We start from the raw sequence: 19,223 nt of genomic DNA on the forward strand, positions 1-19,223 counted from the left end.
CTTGCAGTGAGCCGAGATCACGCCACTGCACTCCAGCCTGGGTGACAGAGCGAGACTCCATCTCAAAAAAAAAAAAGAAAAAGAGAAGAAAACAAGGCTGGGCACAGTGGCTAACGCCTGTAATCCCAGCATTTTGGGAGGCCAAGGTGGGCAGATCACCTGAGGTCGGGAGTTCGAGACCAGCTTGACCAACATGGAGAAACCCGTCTCTATTAAAAATACAAAATTAGCCAGGCATGGTGGTGCATGCCTGTAATCCCAGCTACTCGGGAGGCTTAGGCAGGAGAACCCGGGAGGCGGAGGTTGCAGTGATCCAAGATGGCGCCATTGCACTCCAGCCTGGGCAACAAGAGCGAAACTCTGTCTCAAAAAACAACAACAAAACAAACAAAATTTCTTATCATTTAGGATCCACTAACTGGTTGTGATACAGATTTTGAAAAAACGCTAGGCCGGGCAGGGTGGCTTATGCCTGTAATCTCAGCACTTTGGGAGGCCAAAGCGGGTGGATCACGAGGTCAGGAGATCGAGACCAGCCTGGCCAACATTGTGTAACCCCCGTCTCTACTAAAAAAAAAAAAAATTAGCTGCGCCTGTACTCCCAGGTACTCAGGAGGTGGAGGTTGCGGTGAGCCGAGATTGTGTCACTGCACTCCAGCCTGGCAACAGAGCGAGACTCCGTCTCAAAAAAAAAAAAAGAAAAAACACTGTGCCAGGCCGCAGTGATTGGGATTGCTGGCTGGGAAGTCAAATGATCTCCAAACGGAAGCCTCTCCACTGACAGCTGTGTGCCTGGCTCTCATCACTTATCCTTTCTAAGCCTTAAGATCCTGAACTATAAAAGGGGGCTGTGTTACTTCATAGGATTTTTGTGGGAATAAGATAGTAAGCACTCAAGTAGTAGTATTATCATTTTTATTAGCCTGGTTCTGGGTTCAGGAAGGCCCCTAAGGTTTTAAAAATTGTTCGGCCCAATACCCAAAGAATACTAATCATTCTGTTCCCGGAAAGAGCCGGGTCCGGTTGCATTTTCTCATGGCCCAATAACGAGAAGCAGACAAACTAGGAAAGAAGGGAATTTATCACTGTAACCGGATACAGGGAGAAGGTAGGAGATAATTCCACCAGACCAACTCAAAAGTGTACAATTTTCTTCGTGCTTATATAGGTTGGGGTTATGTGCCTATGTGCAGTATAGCATTTGCCTAAGTCTATAGGTAACTAATTTTGTTTCAACTAGAAGGTCAGCGGCCAAAAAAATGCTTGCTAAGTCTGATTAAGCTGTTAGGGTCCCAGGTTCTTCAAGGCCTATCTACTGTGGTACTGGAGTGATTCATTCATTCATTCTTTCTTTTTTTTTTTCTGAGACAGAGTTTCATTCTGTCACCCAGGCTGGAGTGCAGTGCCACGATCTTGGCTCACTGCAACCTTTGCCTCCTGCGTTCAAGCGATTCTCATACCTCAGCCTCCCGTGTAGCTAGGACTACAGGCGCATGCCAGCACGTCCATCTAATTTTTGTAGTTTTAGTAGAGACGGGGTTTCGCCAGGTTGGCCAGGCTGGTCTCAAACCCCTGACCTTAAGTGACCTGCCCACCTCAGTCTCCCAAAGTGCTGGGATTACAGGCGTGAGCCACTGTGCCCATCTGGAGTGATTATTCCTATCTTATCTCATTTACAGCTTGGTCTGAAGAGCTGCCTTAGACTTTCCAATAAATCTATTCGAACAACTGCCTTTGTTACCTTGATTCGTCTCAGATTTTGACAACCCAAGACGGGTCCTGGCACTAGGAAAGTGAGACTGTCTCCGTTATTTTGACTTGCTCCAGGATAGGGAGAAGCCTATGCATGTCTCCTACTGACCATGTGTTTATATTTCTAGCTTTGATGTCTGGGCACCGATTTCCCTAGGTTTAATTATTTGCTCAGTGTTAAGGCAGTACTGTGGAAATTTGTCTGTGTAACTGGAGTGCTGTGCAGGCCTGTCTGTGTGACTGTCATGCAGGCCCATCTGTTTGATTGTTAGGGAGAAATGGCCTGCCACAATTCCACACATTTGTATAGCAAAACTCCCCTGGCTGAAAATCTGTTTCCCATCACCTGTGCACACTGATGAAGGCTTGGCCTTCTGAATGTTACACCTATGCCCGTGCAGTCTGGACCATACCTCATTTTTGACTCCTGCCCTCACATCTCTGAATCTTGTTGTCCCCAAACCTGATGTTTCTTGACTCTGAATAGTGTCTTCTGATAGATCTCAGCTTTGATTATGCAGTTTTTTCTTTCTGAAATGCCTTTTCCTCTTCTATTTTTGCCTCAACAACACCTATATAAAGGCCTCAAGGTCAAGCTCAAGGACCACTTTCTGTATATAGTTTTCTCGACTCCCCAGTTAGGATGGTGACTCCCTGCTTCAACCTGTGGTGTTTGGGGCATACTGCTACCATAGTGCACAGTACATTCAGGTAGGTCTGACTCCATCTGCTTTTCCTCACTTTCCCTAAAATCTTGTCTCCACACACACACACACACAAAGACACACACTTTTTTTTTTTTTTTGAGATGGAGCCTAGCTCTGTCGCCCAGGTTGGAGTGCAGTGGCGCAATCTTGGCTCACTGCAACCTCCACCTCCCGGGTTCAAGCAATTCTTCTGCCTCAGCCTCTCGAGTAGCTGGGACTACAGGCACATACCACCATGCCCGGCTAATTTTTGTATTTTTAGTAGAGACTGGGTTTCACCATGTTGGCCAGGCTGGTCTTGAACTCTTGACCTTGTGATCCACCCGCCTTGGCCTCCCAAAGTGCTGGGATTACAGGCGTGAGCCACTGCGCCCGGCCACATTTTTTTTTTTTCCTTTTTTGAGACAGAGACTCGCTCTTTTGCCCAGGCTGGAGTACAGTGACGTGATCTCAGATCTCAGCTCCCTGCAACCTTCGCCTCCCGGGTTCAAGTGATTCTTCTGCCTCAGCCTCCCAAGTAGCTGGAACTACATGTGTGTGCCACCATGTCTGGCTAATTTTTTTGTATTTTTAGTAGAGATGGGGTTTCACCATATTGGTCAAGCTGCTCTCGAGCTCCTGACCTCGTGATCTGCCCACCTTGGCCCCCCAAAGTGCTGAGATTACAGGTGTGAGCCACTGTGCCCGGCCTGACACACACTTTTTTTTTTTTTTTTTTTGAGATGTTGTCTCATGCTGTCGCCCAGGCTGGAGTGCAGTGGTGTGATCTCTGCTCACTGCAACCTCCTCATCCTGGGTTCAAGCGATTCTCCTGCCTCAGCCTCCTGAGTAGCTGGGACTACAGGCACCTGCCATCACTCCTGGCTAATTTTTGTATTTTTAGTAGAGACGGGGTTTCACCATGTTGGTCAGGTTGGTCTCGAACTCCTGACCTTGTGATCCGCCAGCCTCATCCTCCCAAAGTGCTGGAATTACAGGTGTGAACCACCATGCCCGGCCATCACACACCTATTTTTAAGAGACAGATCTCACTGTGTTGCCCAGGCCGAGACTGTTTCAATATTTAATGAAGAAAAAAGGGATAACATACAGGCAAGCATCTGACATCTTTGGAAAGGTGAAATTATACAATTGCAAGATAGTCTTTTTTGCGGGGTGAGTATGGAGCTCACTCTGTCACCCAGGCTGGAGGGCAGTGGTGCGATCTCGGCTCACTGTGACCTCTGCCTCACAGGTTCAAGCAATTCTCCTGCCTGTCTCCCAAGTAGCTGGGATTACAGGTGCCTACCACCATGCCTGGCTAATTTTTTTGTGTTTTTAGTCGAGACGGTTTCACCATGTTGGCCAGGCCGGTTTCGAACTCTTGACCTCAAATGATCTGCCCATCTCGGCCTCCCAAAGTGCAGGATTACAGGTGTGAGCCACTGCACCCGGCCTATTTTGTTTTTTATCCTAAGAAATGTAGTGTTGAGACTAAGCAGTTCATCAGGGTGTGATGGGAGAAAAATGAGCATCAATTTAGTCCTTTTGCAAACAAATAGAAAAATTAAAAATATGAATTTCAGTGGTTTGGGGCTGTTTGTATTATGTCATTCCTAGTGGACCTGGAACACTTTGTTAGGACTTGTATAGAACAAATGGAGCAGCTCAACTTTCTGGCAGTCATTCTGCTGTGCCATCGCCTGCAGAGCAATCGTAAAACTGCTCTGAATGGAGATGGATGCAGATCTCTCTAGATGTTTTAGATCAGGATTTTTCTGCCATTTGGTGTTTTCTCGGAGAAGAAGCCTACATAGCACATATTACACTTTCACATTATTTATGAAGGTAATACAGCTAGTGGTTCTCAGACCAGGCACTGAGGTCAGGGTGCCTAATTTGTTTTTTGTTCATTTGTTTTGAGATGGTCTTCTTCTGTTACCCAGGCTGGAGTGCAGTGGCACCATCTCTGCTCACTGCTGCCTCGCCTTCCCATGCTCCAGCCTTTCTCCCACCTTAGCCTCATAAGTGGCTGAGATTATAGGCCTGCGCCACCATGCCCAGCTAATTTTTGTAATTTTAATAGAGGTGGGGTTTCACCATGTTGCCCAGGCTGGTCTTGAACTCCTGAGCTCAAGTGGAACTCCCTCCTGGGCCTCCCAAAGTGCTGGGATTACAGGCATGAGCCACTGTGCCCGCCCGGCCCAGCCCAGGGTGCCTAATTTGAAAATGCAAATTAGGTGACCTTAGGCAATTTGTTCACTATGTTTGTGTGTTTTCACACATGTGGGCATACCTCAGCTCCTTATTTGTAAAATGGGCCCATTAATCCTAGTTATGAGTATTACATTAACAAATTTTAAAAATTGTTTTAGAAATGAGGGTTCTCACTCTGTTGCTCAGGCCATCTGGAACTCCTGGTCTCAAGTAGTCCTCCCACCTTAGCCTCCCGAGTAGCTGGGACTACAGGCACAAGCTACTGCAACTGGCACATATTAAATTACATGAGATAATACATGCTAAACAGATTTGCACCTGGCATATTTATTGGTTTCTTTGTTCCTACCTTTCTACCTACCCCTCCCCCTCCTTTCTTAAAAAAAATTATTTAAGAGATAGAGTCTCACTGTGTCACCCAGGCTGGTCTCAAACTCCTGGGTTCAAGCAATCCACCCACCTCAGCCTCCTGAGTAGCTGAGATTGCAGACACTAGCCACTGTGCCAGGTTCTTTGTAAAAAATTAAATGTCTTTTCACTATAACCTCTAAGAAGGCAAGGACTATGATGTTTTCTTCACTATTGTATCCTGGAACCTAGCATGGCATACAGTAAGTGCTAAATAAATTTGTGTAATCTGAATGATTGAATAAATGGACATCCTTGCTTCACAGTATCAACTAAAGACAAGTAGGGAATTGTGACTGCTTAAAGACATATCAAGGGCTTTTTGAAATCAATAATTAACATCCTAATCCTTATATTCACTTGGCTATATAACCAAGCAAGTCCTTTTTTCTTTAATTCAAATGAAAATATTTGGGTGAAAGTTAGATGTGTGAAACTGTTAATGAGAAAATTATCCAGTGAAACTTTTTTTTTTGAGACAGTCTTGCTCTATTGCCCAGGCTGGAGTGCAATGGCTCGATCTCAGCTCCAAGCTATTCTCCTGCCTCAGCCTCCCGAGTAGCTGGGATTACGGGCAGATGCCACCAGGCTTGGCTTATATTTTTGTAGTTTTAGTAGAGACAGAGTTTCACCATGTTGCCCAGCCTGGTCTTGAACTCCTAACCTCAGGTTATCCACCCACCTCGGCCTCCCAAAGTGCTGGGATTACAGGCATGAGCCACCGCACCTGGCCGAAACTTGTTAAAGATACTAAAACAGACTATTCAAGAGGGGCCACGGTAATAGGTATGAAGACCACTGTGTGTCAGAGATTGGGCTTGACTGATTCCAGCAAGGACAAGGGGAGTTTACAACCAAGGAGCAGGGTGGGGGTCATGAAATTACTAAGAGGGAACATCAGGGCTGAGGGGGTTTCTGGTTGAACCTGCTTGATAGGATTATTATTGTAGGCAGGATAGGGTGATAAGATACCAAGAGTGGAGCATTTTCACTAACCTGACTTAGCAGCATTCTTGCTCAAAATGTATTCTACGAGGGCAGAAAGGGAAGTCCAAGATTAGCTCTAGTCAGAAAGACCTCAGGAACCTGCCTCAAGTGTGATCAAAGAAGAGAATCTATCAGAGTCATTCTTGGATTTTTATTACAGGAACAGGGGCTGTAATAAACATGAACATCACTTCATTCAGAACTGACAGTATCAAATCTAGGCTGACCAAGAAGCTGTTAAAATAAACATACTCAAGGGTCGGGCACAGTGGCTCACGCCTGTAATCCCAGCACTTTGGGAGGCCGAGGCAGGCGGAACACCTGAGGTCAGGAGTTCGAGACCAGCATGGCGACACTCTATCTCTACTAAAAAAACAAAAATTAGCTGGGCGTGGTGGTGGATGCCTGTAATCCCAGCTACTCCAGAGGCTGAGGCGCGAGAATCGCTTGAACCCAGGAGGCGGAGGTGGCAGTGAGCTGAGATGGCGCCACAGCACTCCAGCCTGGGCGACAGAGTGAGACTTCATCTCAAACAACAACAACAAAAATTAGCCGGGCGTAGTGGTGCACGTCTGTAATCCCAGCTGCTCAGGAGGCTGAAGTGGGAGAATCGCTTGAACCCTGTGAGTGGAGGTTGCAGTGAGCTAAGATCGAGCCATTGCACTCCAGCCTGGACAACAGAGTGAGACTCTGTCTCAAAATAAAAAAATAAATCAATAAACCTACTCAGGTTAAAGTGACCTCGCTCTACAGAGAACAGATAGTATCTTAGGATGTTGCTGTATGAGAACAAAATGACAAGCAATATCAATATAATGAGGTGATGTAGACAGCTATTTAAGCAAGTTAAACTACAACAGTGATCCTGAAATCTGTTTTCAGTGAAAATCTTAGCTCTTCCCAACATAAACCATGTTATAAAATTAGTGGTATAGACAGAGAAGAGGAAAGGACAACTTTTTTCTTTCTTTTGCTTTTGTTTTGTTTTTGTTTTTTTAGAGACAGTGTCTGGCTCTGTTGCCCAGGCTGGAGTACAGTGGTGTGATCTCAGCTCACTGCGGCCTTGACCTCCTGGGCTCAAGCGATCCTCCTGCACTCAAGCGATCCTCCTGCTTTGGGCCTCCTGAGAAGCTGGGACTATGGGCATGTGTCATCACATCTGGCTAATTAAAAAAATTTTTTTTGGTACAGAGGGAGTCTCACTTTGTTGCCCAGGCTGGTCTTGAACTCCTGGGCTCAAGCAGTTCACCCCACTCAGGCTCCCAAAGTGTTGGGATTACAGGTGTGAGTCACTGCACCCGGCCTGACAACTTCTTATTTATTTAGAGACAGGGTCTTGATATGTTGCCCAGGCTCAAGTACAGTGGCTATTCACAGGTGTGATCATAGCTCACTGCAGCCTTGCACTCCTGGGCTCAAGTGATCCTCCCACCTCAGCCTCCCAAGTGGCTGACACTCCAGGTATGTGCCACCACATCTGGCTAATTTTTCTTTCTTTCTTTTTTTTTGAGATGGAGTCTTGCCGTGTCACCCAGGCTGGAGTACAGTGGCATGATCTCAGCTCACTGCAACCTCCGCCTCCTGGGTTTAAGTGATTCTCCTGCCTCAGCCTCCCAAGTAGCTGGGATTACAGGCATAGGCCACCACACCCGGCTATTATTAGTAGAGACAAGGTTTCACCATGTTGGCCAGGCTGGTCTCGAACTCCTGACCTCAGGTGATCCACCTGCCTTGGCCTCCCAAAATGCTGAGATTATAGGTGTGAGCCACCGCACCCAGCAATACTCTTCTCTGTAGTTTTGTATCTAAAGTCTTTCAAGTAAAAGCCAGATGAAAAAGGAATTCCAGCTCTTTCAGAGCCAACAAGAAAGACTGAAAGACTGAAGAAAGGCAAATGCAGGAGGACAAGAAGGAGGAGGGACTCCAGCCAGGTGTCTACTTACCACTTTTTGGTTCCCTTCATTATCGGTGAGCAGCCATTCAATATCCAGAGTGTCTTTTTCTGGAAGCCCCAGTTGATGGTGGCAGGGCAAAGTGACCTTTTCCTCTGCCACTCTCCTGATCTCAGTGTGAGTCCCCAAGGTTCCAACATAGTAGGAAACTGGAAGAAGAAAATCTTTAATGAGTAATGCAGAGACTGGATGGCAATGTGTGGGGAACAAATATGACAACAAAGAATTATGGGATGTTCCTGTGGGCAAGGGCATGTCGAGGGGTTGCAAGAGTCCTAGGCCAGGAGTACTAGAAGTCTGGTCTCACACTGGCTCCTCCGTTAACTGAATTCATCACGTCTTCTTTAACTACCCCAAATTACATCCTACTAGTGCCGGTCTTTCTTACCTTACTTGGTCTTTATGAACAATGAAATTGCTCATGTTAACTTTTTTTTTTTGAGATGGAGTTTCACTCTTGTCGCCCAGGCTGGAGTGCAATAGCACGATCTCGGCTCACTGCAACCTCTGCCTCCTGAGTTCAAGTGATTCTCCTGCCTTAGCCTCCAGAGTAGCTGGAATTACAGGCTCTTGCCACCACACCCAGCTAATTTTTGTATTTTTAGTAGAGACAAGGTTTCACTATGTTGGCCAGGCTGGTCTCGAGCTCCTAACTTCAGGTGATCCACCCACCTTGGCCTCCCAAAGTGCTGGGATTATAAGCATGAGCCACCGTGCTCGGCCTGTTTGTTTGTTTGCTTGTTTGTTTTTAGAGAGATTGGGTGTCTCTCTGTTGCCCAGGCTGGAGTGCAGTGGCGCAATCATGGCTTATTGCACCCTCGACCTCACCAATTCAAGCGATCCTCCCACCTCAGCCTCCAGAGAAGCTGAGACTATAGGCACATGCCACCATGCTGGCTAATTTTTTTTTTTTTTTTGAGATGGAGTCTCGCTCTGTCATCCAGGCTGGAGTGCAGTGGCGCAATCTCGGCTCACTGCAACCTCCTCCCCCCAGGTTCAAGTGATTCTCCTGCCTCAGCCTCCCAAGTAGCTGGGATTACAGGCGTGCTGTAATTTTTGTACTTTTTAGTAGAGACGGGGTTTCACCATCTTGGCCAGGCTAGTCTTGAACTTTTGACCTCACGATCCACCCTCCTCAGCCTCCCAAAGTGCTGGGATTACAGGCGTGAGCCACCACATCCGGCCATGCCAGCTAATTTTTTGTAGAGATGGGGTCTTGCTCTGTTATTATGCCAGGTCCCAGGTTACTTCTGGGCTGAAGCGATTCTCCAACCTTGGTCTCACAAAGTGTTGGAATTGCAGGCATGAGCCACCATGCCTGGAAACAACTGTGTTTTTTGATCTTTCTGTCTTCTATTAGCAGAGGCTTCCGAGAAGATGATACTCATGGAAACTGCACTAAGTTGCCCAGAAACTCATGTTCTTAAGTTATAGAGTCATAGCCTTTTGAAGCTGGAGAAAACCTTAGAGATGAACCTTCTTACTTTCTTTAAGTCTAGTAACAGTTGTTGCTGACCAGTAGCATGTATTTAGAAGGATGAAAAGACAATTACACAAATAGTGTAGTATAAAGGGAAATTATTCATGATCAAAGGGCTATGCAAATTTAGAGGAGAGAAATTATAGGCAATTAATTATAGGGTTCAGGAAAAGCTGAAATCCTTCCAGGTTGTGTAAATATTAGAAACAGAGTATGTAAATCATCTAGTATAGTGTTTAGCACTGAGTGGCTCTGAATAAAAGGCAATTTATTTTATTATGGAGAAGGTGACATTTGATATGGAGCTTGGAAAATGGAATTCATGTGGATAGAATAGAGGAGGAGGAAAGGTGTTAAGATGTTGGGGGAGATGACGGGGTCAAAGGCACAGGATGGGAGAGGCAGTGGGGGCAGATATTCAGTGAATGGTAATAGTTCAGCTTGGCTGGTGTGAAGAAGAAATGTGGAAAAATAAAACAAATTATGCTGGAAAAGTGAAGCAGTTGATGGGATAAAAGTCCTTTCTTGCTGCAGTGAGCACAGTGACATGATCTCTTGCTTAAGGAAGAGATAATTTAGGAGTTGCGTGTTGAATGCATAGGAAAAAGGGAAATATTGAGACATACATTTGTGAAAATGCTATTAAATTTTTCCAAGTAAGAGATATTGCCCTAGGATAGTGGTGAAGGTAGTAAAAAACAGATGATGAATTTGCGAGGTAATGTGAATAGTCAAAACTACGGAATACAGCAACTGACTGGATCTAAGAGGAGAAACAAAAAGGATTCAAAAGCAAAGATTGGGCCAGGCACGGTGGCTCACGCCTGTAATCCCAGCACTTTGGGAGGCTGAGGAGGGCAGATCACCTGAGGTCAGGAGTTTGAGACCAGCCTGGCCAACCACGGCCAACATGGCGAAACCCCATCTCTACTAAAAATACAACATTTAGCTGGGCCTGTGTGTGGGTGCCTGTAATCCCAGCTATTCCAGAGGCTGAGGCTGGAGAATCGCTTGAACCCAGGAGGCAGAGGTTGCAGTGAGCCGAGATGGCACCATTGCACTCCAGCCTGGGTGACAGAGCGAGACTCCCTCTCAGAAAAAAAAAGCAAGGATTGTTTTCAAGCTTGCATGACTGGTAGGATGGTGATCGCAGTAGCAGTGATGGGGAAGCCAGGAGTACGATGTATTTTATTTGGGGTGAGCTGGGGAGGGTAGGCACTGAGTTTAGATTCAAGTCCATTGTGATGCAGGCATCTGTCCAACAGGCATCCCTGTGTTCTTTCCCCAACCACGGCGCCTCCCTTTCCACTGCTGATGCTCACACAGCTCCGCAAATAGTGTCCACCCTCAGTTGTTGTGTTAGAGGAAGTCACAGCCCTGCTTTGCTTTACTTCTTCATTTTTCGTTTCTCTTGTGCCTCTAAATGAAGCTCTTGGAAATACTTCTGTTCCATCCGTTATGCCTGGGCTAAACTGTCTCAGGTCCCTTAATTTCTCTGCTTATTCCCAAAAACATTTTTTTTCCTCCCACTGAGACAGGAAGTCAGGGGTTGGCATCCTCCCCAAAACAGGCTTCAATACCAGGTCACAGGCTGGGTTCCAGGTTGCTCCTTAGAGCCTTCCTAGAGACAGGTTACTACCCTCCTCCCCCACCGCCTGCCCCCTGGCCCCCAACCTCTCTGTGAGTGCAGAAATACCTTGGGGAACAAGTGGGCTCTTACAAGGAGTTCCTGCCTCCCTTAGAGACACATATTCTTGTATCCTCCCAAGTTCTATCTTCCATTCTCTGTAGTTTCCTGTCAGATGGTTTCAAAATATGAAACAGCCTTTTTCTTTTCTTTTGAGATGGAGTCTCAATCTGTCACCCAGGCTGGAGTGCAGTGGCATCTCAGCTCACTGCAACCTCTGCCTCCCAGGTTCAAGGGATTGTCCTGTCTCAGTCTCTGGAGTAGCTGGGATTATAGGCGTGTGCCACACCGGCTGATTTTTTTGTATTTTTGGTAGAGACAGGGCTTCACTATGTTAGCCAGGCTGGTCTCAAACTTCTGACCTCAGGTGATCCGCCTGCCTAGGCCTCCCAAAGTGCTGGGATTACAGGCGTGAGCGACCAAACCCAGCCTCCCTGTTTATTTTCTAATTCTCTAATTCCCTGTTTATTTACCAAAATTGATTAGCGGCCAATCTGTGGGAAGGAAAGGGGTTTCCGGTATTCTTGCTTTCAGGGAAATGAGATGAGGAAGAATGGAGCAGGGGAGATTGTGCTTCATTCTACAGCAAGGCTGCTTGGGCTGAGACTGCAGGGGAGGAGCCCTCAGAGGCATCTGAAACGGCCTTTGCAAGTGTTATATCAGTGGGAAAATTATAACAGTAAGCTAAACTAACCCACCCTGACTCTTCCCTTTCCCTTAATTATTCCTGGGCTATTGGGCCAAGCTAACTTGGGAAGACATTTAGCTTATAGTTTAAATGATAATAGGCCTTGCCCAAAACTCAACCGATTTTGCAAAGCTAATGGGAGGCCATCAGGCTGGGAAGGAGAGGAGACTAAATCCTGGTAAAGTGCAGGCCTAAGCCATTGTCAGCCATTACTCCAGAGGTTATAAGATATGCAACTTCCAGGCCAGGTGTGGTGTCTCATGCCTGTAATCCCAGCACTTTGGGAGGCCAAGGTGGGTGGATTGCTTGAATCCAGGAGTTTTGAGACCAGCCTGGGCAACATGGCCAAACCCTATCTCCACTAAAAATGCAAAAATTAGCCAGGCGTGGCAGCCCAGCCTGTAGTCCCAGCTACTTGGGAGGCTGAGGTGGGAGGATCACCTGAGCTTGGAAAGTCGAGGCTGTTGTGAGCCATGATTGCACCACTGCACTCCAGCATGGGTGACAGAGAAAGACCCTGTCTCTAAAAAAAGAAATATATATATGCAAATTCCCTAGTTATTCCTGCAAATAACACTATTGTAGAACCTAAGATTGGCCCTTTGAGCTATCTTTCCAGGTTTTTTTTTTTTTTAGATGGAGTGTCTCTCTGTCACCAGGCTGGAGAGTGCAGTGGCACAATCTTGGCTCAGTGCAACCTCTGACTCCCTGGTTCAAGTGATTCTCCTGCCTCAGCCTCCTGAGTAGCTGGGGCTACAGGCATGTGCCACCACTCCCAGCTAATTTTTGTATTTTTAGTAGAGACAGGGTTTCACCATGTTGGCCAAGATGGTCTCGATCTCCTGACCTCGTGATCCGCCCACCTTGGCCTCCCAGAGTGGTGGGATTACAGGCGAGAGCCACCGTGCCCGGCCAGGTTTTTTTTTTTTTTTTTTTTTTTGGAGGATGTCTGGTTCTCCCATTATCCTGTAAGCTCCTTGAGATCAAGTACCATTCATTGCTGCCTTCTCCTACTACTCAGCCCAGGGTCGCACACTGCAAGTGTTCCATTAATATTTGTTGAATTTATCTGAGTGTAACCCACATGTTCATTTTTACCAATGAGCAAACTAAGACCCAGGGGTAAAAGAGACAGCCCAAGGTCCTACAACTCATTTAGCGGCAGAAATAACCCATATAATAACCCATCCTCCCAGAATTACTATAAAGCAGCTTTAGAATAGCTGGGAAATTGTTTGCACTGTACTAAGCTAAGCTTTGTTAAGAAGGAACTTTGTAAGAAGGAGCTCTGGCTTAACCCTGATCACTTTCCACTGGACACAAAAATGCTCAAATGAAACCAGTGCCCTACATTCCAGGCAGAGCTAGAGAACCCAATACCAATTTAGTGCATACAATAGATACTTAAACATTCAATAACGAATGCCAAGAGCCAGCTATGAAAGTTGCCAATTTAAGCCACTAGAGGGAATCAAAGGCTCAGATTCGGCTGATGTCCCAAAAAAACCGGAACATTGTGGTGGGTGGTGTGCTTTGACAGTCAGCCAAGTTCTATTTATACCATATCCAGAATTAAATACAGCAGAGCAGGGAGGACCCCCTCTGTGAATACAAATGGCTTTATCAAGGCAGGGAGCCACAAGATCAGGGCGCATACACTTCTAGTCTTCCTTGAACTTCAGTTCGTTAGACTCCAGGAGGCCACTGAGATTTCTATAGATTTCTAAGGTCCTTCTCCTTCTGTCCTTTTTTTCTTTCTTTTTTTTTTTTTTTACATTAAAGCTTTTACATTTTTTTACATTGCTCAAAGGATCTTCTGTACTTTTTTTTTTCTTTTTTAAGCCCACCTAAGCAGAGAGGGGCCTGGGTTCTGTCTCTCTCTTTTTTTGAGACAGAGTCTCACTCTGTTGCCCAGGCTAGGATACAGTCGCGCAATCTCGGCTCACTGCAACCTCTGCCTCCCAGGTTCAAGTGAAGTTTGTGCCTCAGCCTCCTGAGTAGCGGAGATTACAGGCGTGCACCACCATGCCTGGCTAATTTTTGTATTTTTAGTAGAGACGGGATTTCACTGTGTTGGCCAGGCTGGTTTCAAACTCCTGACCTCAGCTGATCAGCCCACCTCGGCCTCCCAAAGTGCTGGGATTACAGGCCTGAGCCACCATGCCTGGCTTTCTTTTTTTTTTTTAATCTAGATTCTCCCTCTGTAGCCCAGGCTGGAGTGCAGTGCTGCGATCTCGGGTTCATGAGTAACTGGGATTACAGGGTTGCACCACCCACTGAGCTATTTTTTTTAGTAGAGATGGGGTTTCTCCATGTTGACCAGGCTGGTCTCAAACTCCTGGCCTCAAGTGATCTGCCCGCCTCAGCCTCCCAAAGTCTAGGATTACAGGCATGAGACACCGCACCCAGTCCTGGGTTCTATTTTTTTTTTCCCCAGACAGAGTCTCGCCCTGTCGCTCAGGCTGGAGTGCGGTGGTGTCATCTCAGCTCACTGTAACCTCTGCCTCCCAGGTTCAAACAATTCTCCTGCCTCAGCCTTTCAAGTAGCTGGGATTACAGGCAGGCACCACCATGCTCAGCTAATTTTTTGTATCTTTAGTAGAGACGGGGTTTCACCATGTTGGCCAGGCTGGTCTCGAATTCCTGACCCCTTATGATCCACCTGCCTCAGCCTCCCAAAGTGCTGGGATTACAGGTGTGAGCCACAACGTCCAGCCTCTGTCTTTAACTCCAAGGCTTAGCAGTGCTCATGGGGGCTGCTGAGCTTGTGTCTGCCATCTGATGGGTGAGAGGAAAGGGGCAGTCCGACCATCCTGTGGCTAGCCTTGGATTGCGTGGGCACTGGAAGATTCATCTTTGTTAGGAAAGACTTTAGAGATCATCAGTTTAACTTATGAGGAAGTTGCACCCCAGAGAATTGAGATGTCACGTCACAAAACTAATTAGTGACAGAACTGCAAGTAAGGGAATAGTCTCTGCTAGGATTCTGTTGCAGCATTTACCTATGGGAAGAGGTGCTGAGTGGTGGCAGTGGTAAGGACTGCCTCCTTAGGCACAGGCAGAATGCCTTCACAGAAGCTGCAAGCTCTCCCTAAGTGGGAGCTTTTGCATGCACCTCAGGCACTTATCAAAGGACCTCTGGGAGCTGCAGAGAATTACCTTCTGAGCCTTAGTGTTTCCAGCCGCAAAATGGGAATTAAAGAAAACACAGAGGAAAGCAGCTAGCACTGTGAAAGCACACAGGAGTCTCCCACTAAAATGTTAGTTCTCTTCCCCTGCTCATCTCTGCTAGAAGGGACTTTTTCTCACATGACTGCTGCCTACACTCAGTTAAGAGTAAAGTTTTATCCTCTAGAAGGTATTTACATTTATTTCTTTTCCTTCCTTCCTTCCTTCCTTCCTTCCTTCCTTCCTTCCTTCCTTCCTTCCTTTCTCTCTCTCTCTTTCTTTCTTTTTTCTTTTCTTTCTTTTTTTTTTTTTTCGAGATGGAGTCTTGCTCTGTCGCCCCGGCTGGAGTGCAGTGGCACAATCTTGGCTCACCACAACCTCCGCCTCCCGGGTTCAAGCGATTCTCCTGCCTCAGCCACGTGAATAGCTGGGATTACAGGCATGTGCCACCACACCTGGTTAATTTTGTATTTTTAGTAGAGATGGGGTTTTGCCGTGTTCGTCAGGTTTGTCTCGGACTCCTGACCTCAGGTGATCTGCCTGTCTTGGACTCCCAAAGTGCTGGGATTACAGGTGTGAGCCACTGTGCCAAGCCATATTTACATTTTCTTATAGATTCTCCTGAACCTTAAGACCCCCTTCAAAGAGATGGGCAGGAGTAACTGTGGTTTTTGTTTGTTTTTTGTTTTTTTTTTTTGAGACAGTCTTGCTCTGTCACCCAGGCTGGAGTACAGTAGCGCAATCTCAGCTGACTGCAACCTCCGCCTCCCGAGTTCCAGCAATTCTTGTGCCTCAGCCTCCCGAGTAGCTGGGATTACAGGCCCACGCCACCACACCTGGCTAATTTTTGTATTTTTAGTAGAGATGGGGTTTCACCATGTTGGCCAGGCTGGTCTCGAACTCCTGACCTCAGTGATCCACCCACCTCAGCCTTCCAAAGTGCTGGAATTACAGCTGTGAGCCACCATGCCCTGCTATTATGGGATTTTATTGTGATTTTATTCTATTTTTTTTTTTTTTTAGCTTATCAGCTGTTGTTAGTGTATTTTATGTGTGGCCCAAGATAATTATCCTTCTTCCAGTGTGGCTCAGGGAAGCAAAAAGATTGGACACTCTTGAACAGTTTATTAAATTTGTATGCCTTTTCTTCTATTAATCTGCTTCTTGTCAGTGCTTTTCAATGAACCTTCAGCGGGCAGACGGGAAGTTTTCCCTTGACCCTGGCCACATATATAATTCTGTAGGAGGTGTGTGTGTGTGTGTGTGTGTGCGCGCGCGTGAGTGCCTGCCTTCCAGATTGTTTATGGAACACTGTGTGCAGTTCAAGGCACAGCATGATGCAATAGAAAGAGCATGAGCTTTGGAGTCTGAGAGGTCTGGACTTGAGTAGTGGCTGTAAGACCAATTAATTCCCTGATTGCTCCGAGTTGTTTACTTTTCTGTAAAAGGAAAATAAAAACATCAACTTTGGAAGTTATTGTAAGCATTATATATGATGTATGAAAGTGTCTAGCACTGGCACATGGTATGTAGCACACACTCAGCAAATGGCAACTACTATTAATAATTGTACTTGTGGCCGGGTGCGGTGGCTCACGCCTGTAATCCCAGCACTTTGGGAGGTCGAGGTGGGTGGATCACGAGGTCAGGAGATCGAGACCATCCTGGCTAACACAGTGAAACCCTGTCTCTACTAAAAATACAAAAAATTAGCCCGGTGAGGTGGTGGGCACCTGTAGTCCCAGCTACTCGGGAGGCTGAGGCAGGAGAATGGCGTGAACCTGGGAGGCGGAGCTTGCAGTGAGCCAGATTGATCCACTGCACTCCAGCCTGGGTGACACAGCGAGACTCCGTCTCAAAATCCCAAGTAGCTGGGACTATAGGTTTTCACCACCATGCCTGGCTAATTAAATTTTTTTTTTTTTTAATTTAGACAGAGTCTCACTCTGTCACCCAGGCTGGAGTGCAGTGGCGTGATCTCAGCTCACTGAAACCTCTGCCTCCCGGGTTCAAGCGATTCTCCTGCCTCAGTCTCGTGAATAGCTGGGATTACAGGCGCATGCCACCACATCTGGCAAATTTTTGTATTTTTAGTAGAGATGGGCTTTCACCGTGTTGGCCAGGCTGGTCTCAAAGTCCTGACCTCAGGTGATCCTCCCACTTCGGCTTCCCAAAGTGCTGGGATTACAGGCGCGAGCCACCACGCCTGGCTAAATTTTTTTTTTTTTTTTTAGAGACAGGGTTTCACTATGTTGCCCAGGCTGGCCTCAGGCTCCTGAGCTCAAGCAGTCCTCCCGCCTTGGCCTCTGAAAGTGCTGGGATCACAGGCATGAGCCACCACTTTGTTGCATTTTGAAAGACAGGGAAAACCAGAAAACATACCACATGGACAAACCAGGATTGTGAAAAGTTTGGAAGTCATTTTGCTTCATCACTGTTAGCATTTGGCTATATTTGCTCGCTTTTGCGTGCTCTCTCCTATTTTTTTTGTTGTACCAGTTGAAATCAAGTTGTGGATGGCATGACACTAAGTCTAAATGTTTCAGTGCACATCTCCTAAAAATAAGCATGTTATTCCTCACAACAACAATATTAGCACACCTAAGAAAATTGATAATATTGTAAGAAGGTCGTTCCTGACAAGCGATTAAGGAAGACTGCAGTGAGTAAGGATGGAGGTAGTTCTGGAGAGACAGGCATGTTTTTCCCACACAGAGGGAGGGAAAAGAATTCTAGGCAGAGGGAGCACCCAGAAGCTAATGGCACCACCTGTCCTCTCCGATCAGCTCCCCCTAGCCTCCCTTGTCATGAACTACTGAAGTTCCTCTGCCATTTGCTTTCCCAATCCCACACCCAGCCCAACCCCAGAACCTCTCCAGTCCACTCCTTTTATGAGAGTCTTCAGAAGAAGACCATATTTACTATGAGCTGCTAAATCCCTGACATTTTACTGTCTTTTAAAATACAAACATATATTTGGTACTTAAACAGTTTAAAGCCTAAAGCCAAAGGAATGAAGCTTGCCAGTTATCAGTGGAATTTCAGACATCTGGGAATCAATACGGTGCCTAGTTATTTCCTCCCACCCCTCCAAAGAGGATATTTGTTCCTAGAGTCTTTAAAATTAGTGGTGTGGATACAAGGACCCAGGTGACAGCCTGACCTTTGGGCTTCAGTCAGGGGGGCCGGATATTGAGCTTCTACCTCCTTCCCAGGCTGTGGGTTGGTTTTAGGGGAGGAGAATGATGGGGAAAGGGAGTGAGGGAAAAGGGAGAAGGTGAGGGAAAGGAAGGGAAGAGGAAGGGAAGTGGGGGATGGGAGAAGGAAAAAGGAGGAGAGTGGGAGGGAGGAGAAGGAGGAAAAGGGAGAACCTGACACTGATGGAAGATAGTTGGAGAAGTTTTCAGATTAAACACAAACTGATTAAAAATGGTCAACTTGGCTGGGTGCGGTGGCTCACGCCTGTAATCCCAGCACTTTGGGAGGCTGAGGCGGGCAGATGACCTGAGGTCGGGAGTTCGAGACTAGCCTGACTAGCATGGAGAAGGAGAAACCCTGTCTCTACTAAAAATACAAAATTAGCAGGTTGTGGTGGCGCATGCCTATAAATCCCAGCTACTCAGGAGGCTGAGGCAGGAGAATCGCTTGAACCCGGGAGGCGGAGGTTGCAGTGAGCCAAGATCGCGCCATTGTATTCCAGCCTGGGCAACAAGAGTGAAACTATCACAAACAAACAAACAAACAAAAAAAACGGTCGAGTTGCCTCTCTTCCCCTCTGTGAAAAACTGTCTCAATAGGAACTTTGCAAGTGTTTATCCACATTAAAAAACTGCACTGAGCTTTTCACCTATCCGGCAAGGATGGTGCTAAGAATACAAAGGTGATGATAGTCTCTCCTACTCCTTCAAATCCTTCGAAGGAGGATCGTTGATACCTGATCTTAATTTAACAATGAACAATTAACTGATTCAACTGCATGATCTCTGTGAGCCTGTGACTCAAATGTTATCATTTGTTATCAATCTGAGCCCGTGAGAGCTAATGTTATTCTCTTTTAGAGAAGAGAAAGCTGAGGATGACCACACAGCTGAGGCCACACTGCCAATAGTCCACCTCTAGTTTTTATTATTTTTCCTTCCCCACACCGATGTCTTTTCCTTGAAACTGGCAGATTGGAAACACAGAGATCATGTTTGTA

At 46.5% G+C, this 19,223-nt stretch overlaps 1 protein-coding gene across 2 annotated transcripts in view; it reads right to left on the minus strand.

Annotated features, from left to right (window-relative positions):
• Nucleotides 1-19,223, minus strand: part of CLMP (CXADR like membrane protein) — a 115,400-nt gene that overhangs the window by 14,576 nt on the left and 81,601 nt on the right. The window contains exon 3 of one of the 2 annotated variants that reach the window (XM_032167748.2): nt 7,994-8,151. In XM_032167748.2, coding sequence (XP_032023639.1) covers nt 7,994-8,151 — 158 coding nt within the window. Of the gene's footprint in view, nt 1-7,993; nt 8,879-19,223 lie in introns of those variants that run through there. The other variant, XM_032167747.2, reaches the window with a different exon arrangement.

Source organism: Hylobates moloch, unplaced genomic scaffold, assembly GCF_009828535.3.
Source record: "Hylobates moloch isolate HMO894 unplaced genomic scaffold, HMol_V3 SCAFFOLD_11, whole genome shotgun sequence".
NCBI classification, from domain to species: Eukaryota; Metazoa; Chordata; class Mammalia; order Primates; family Hylobatidae; genus Hylobates; species Hylobates moloch.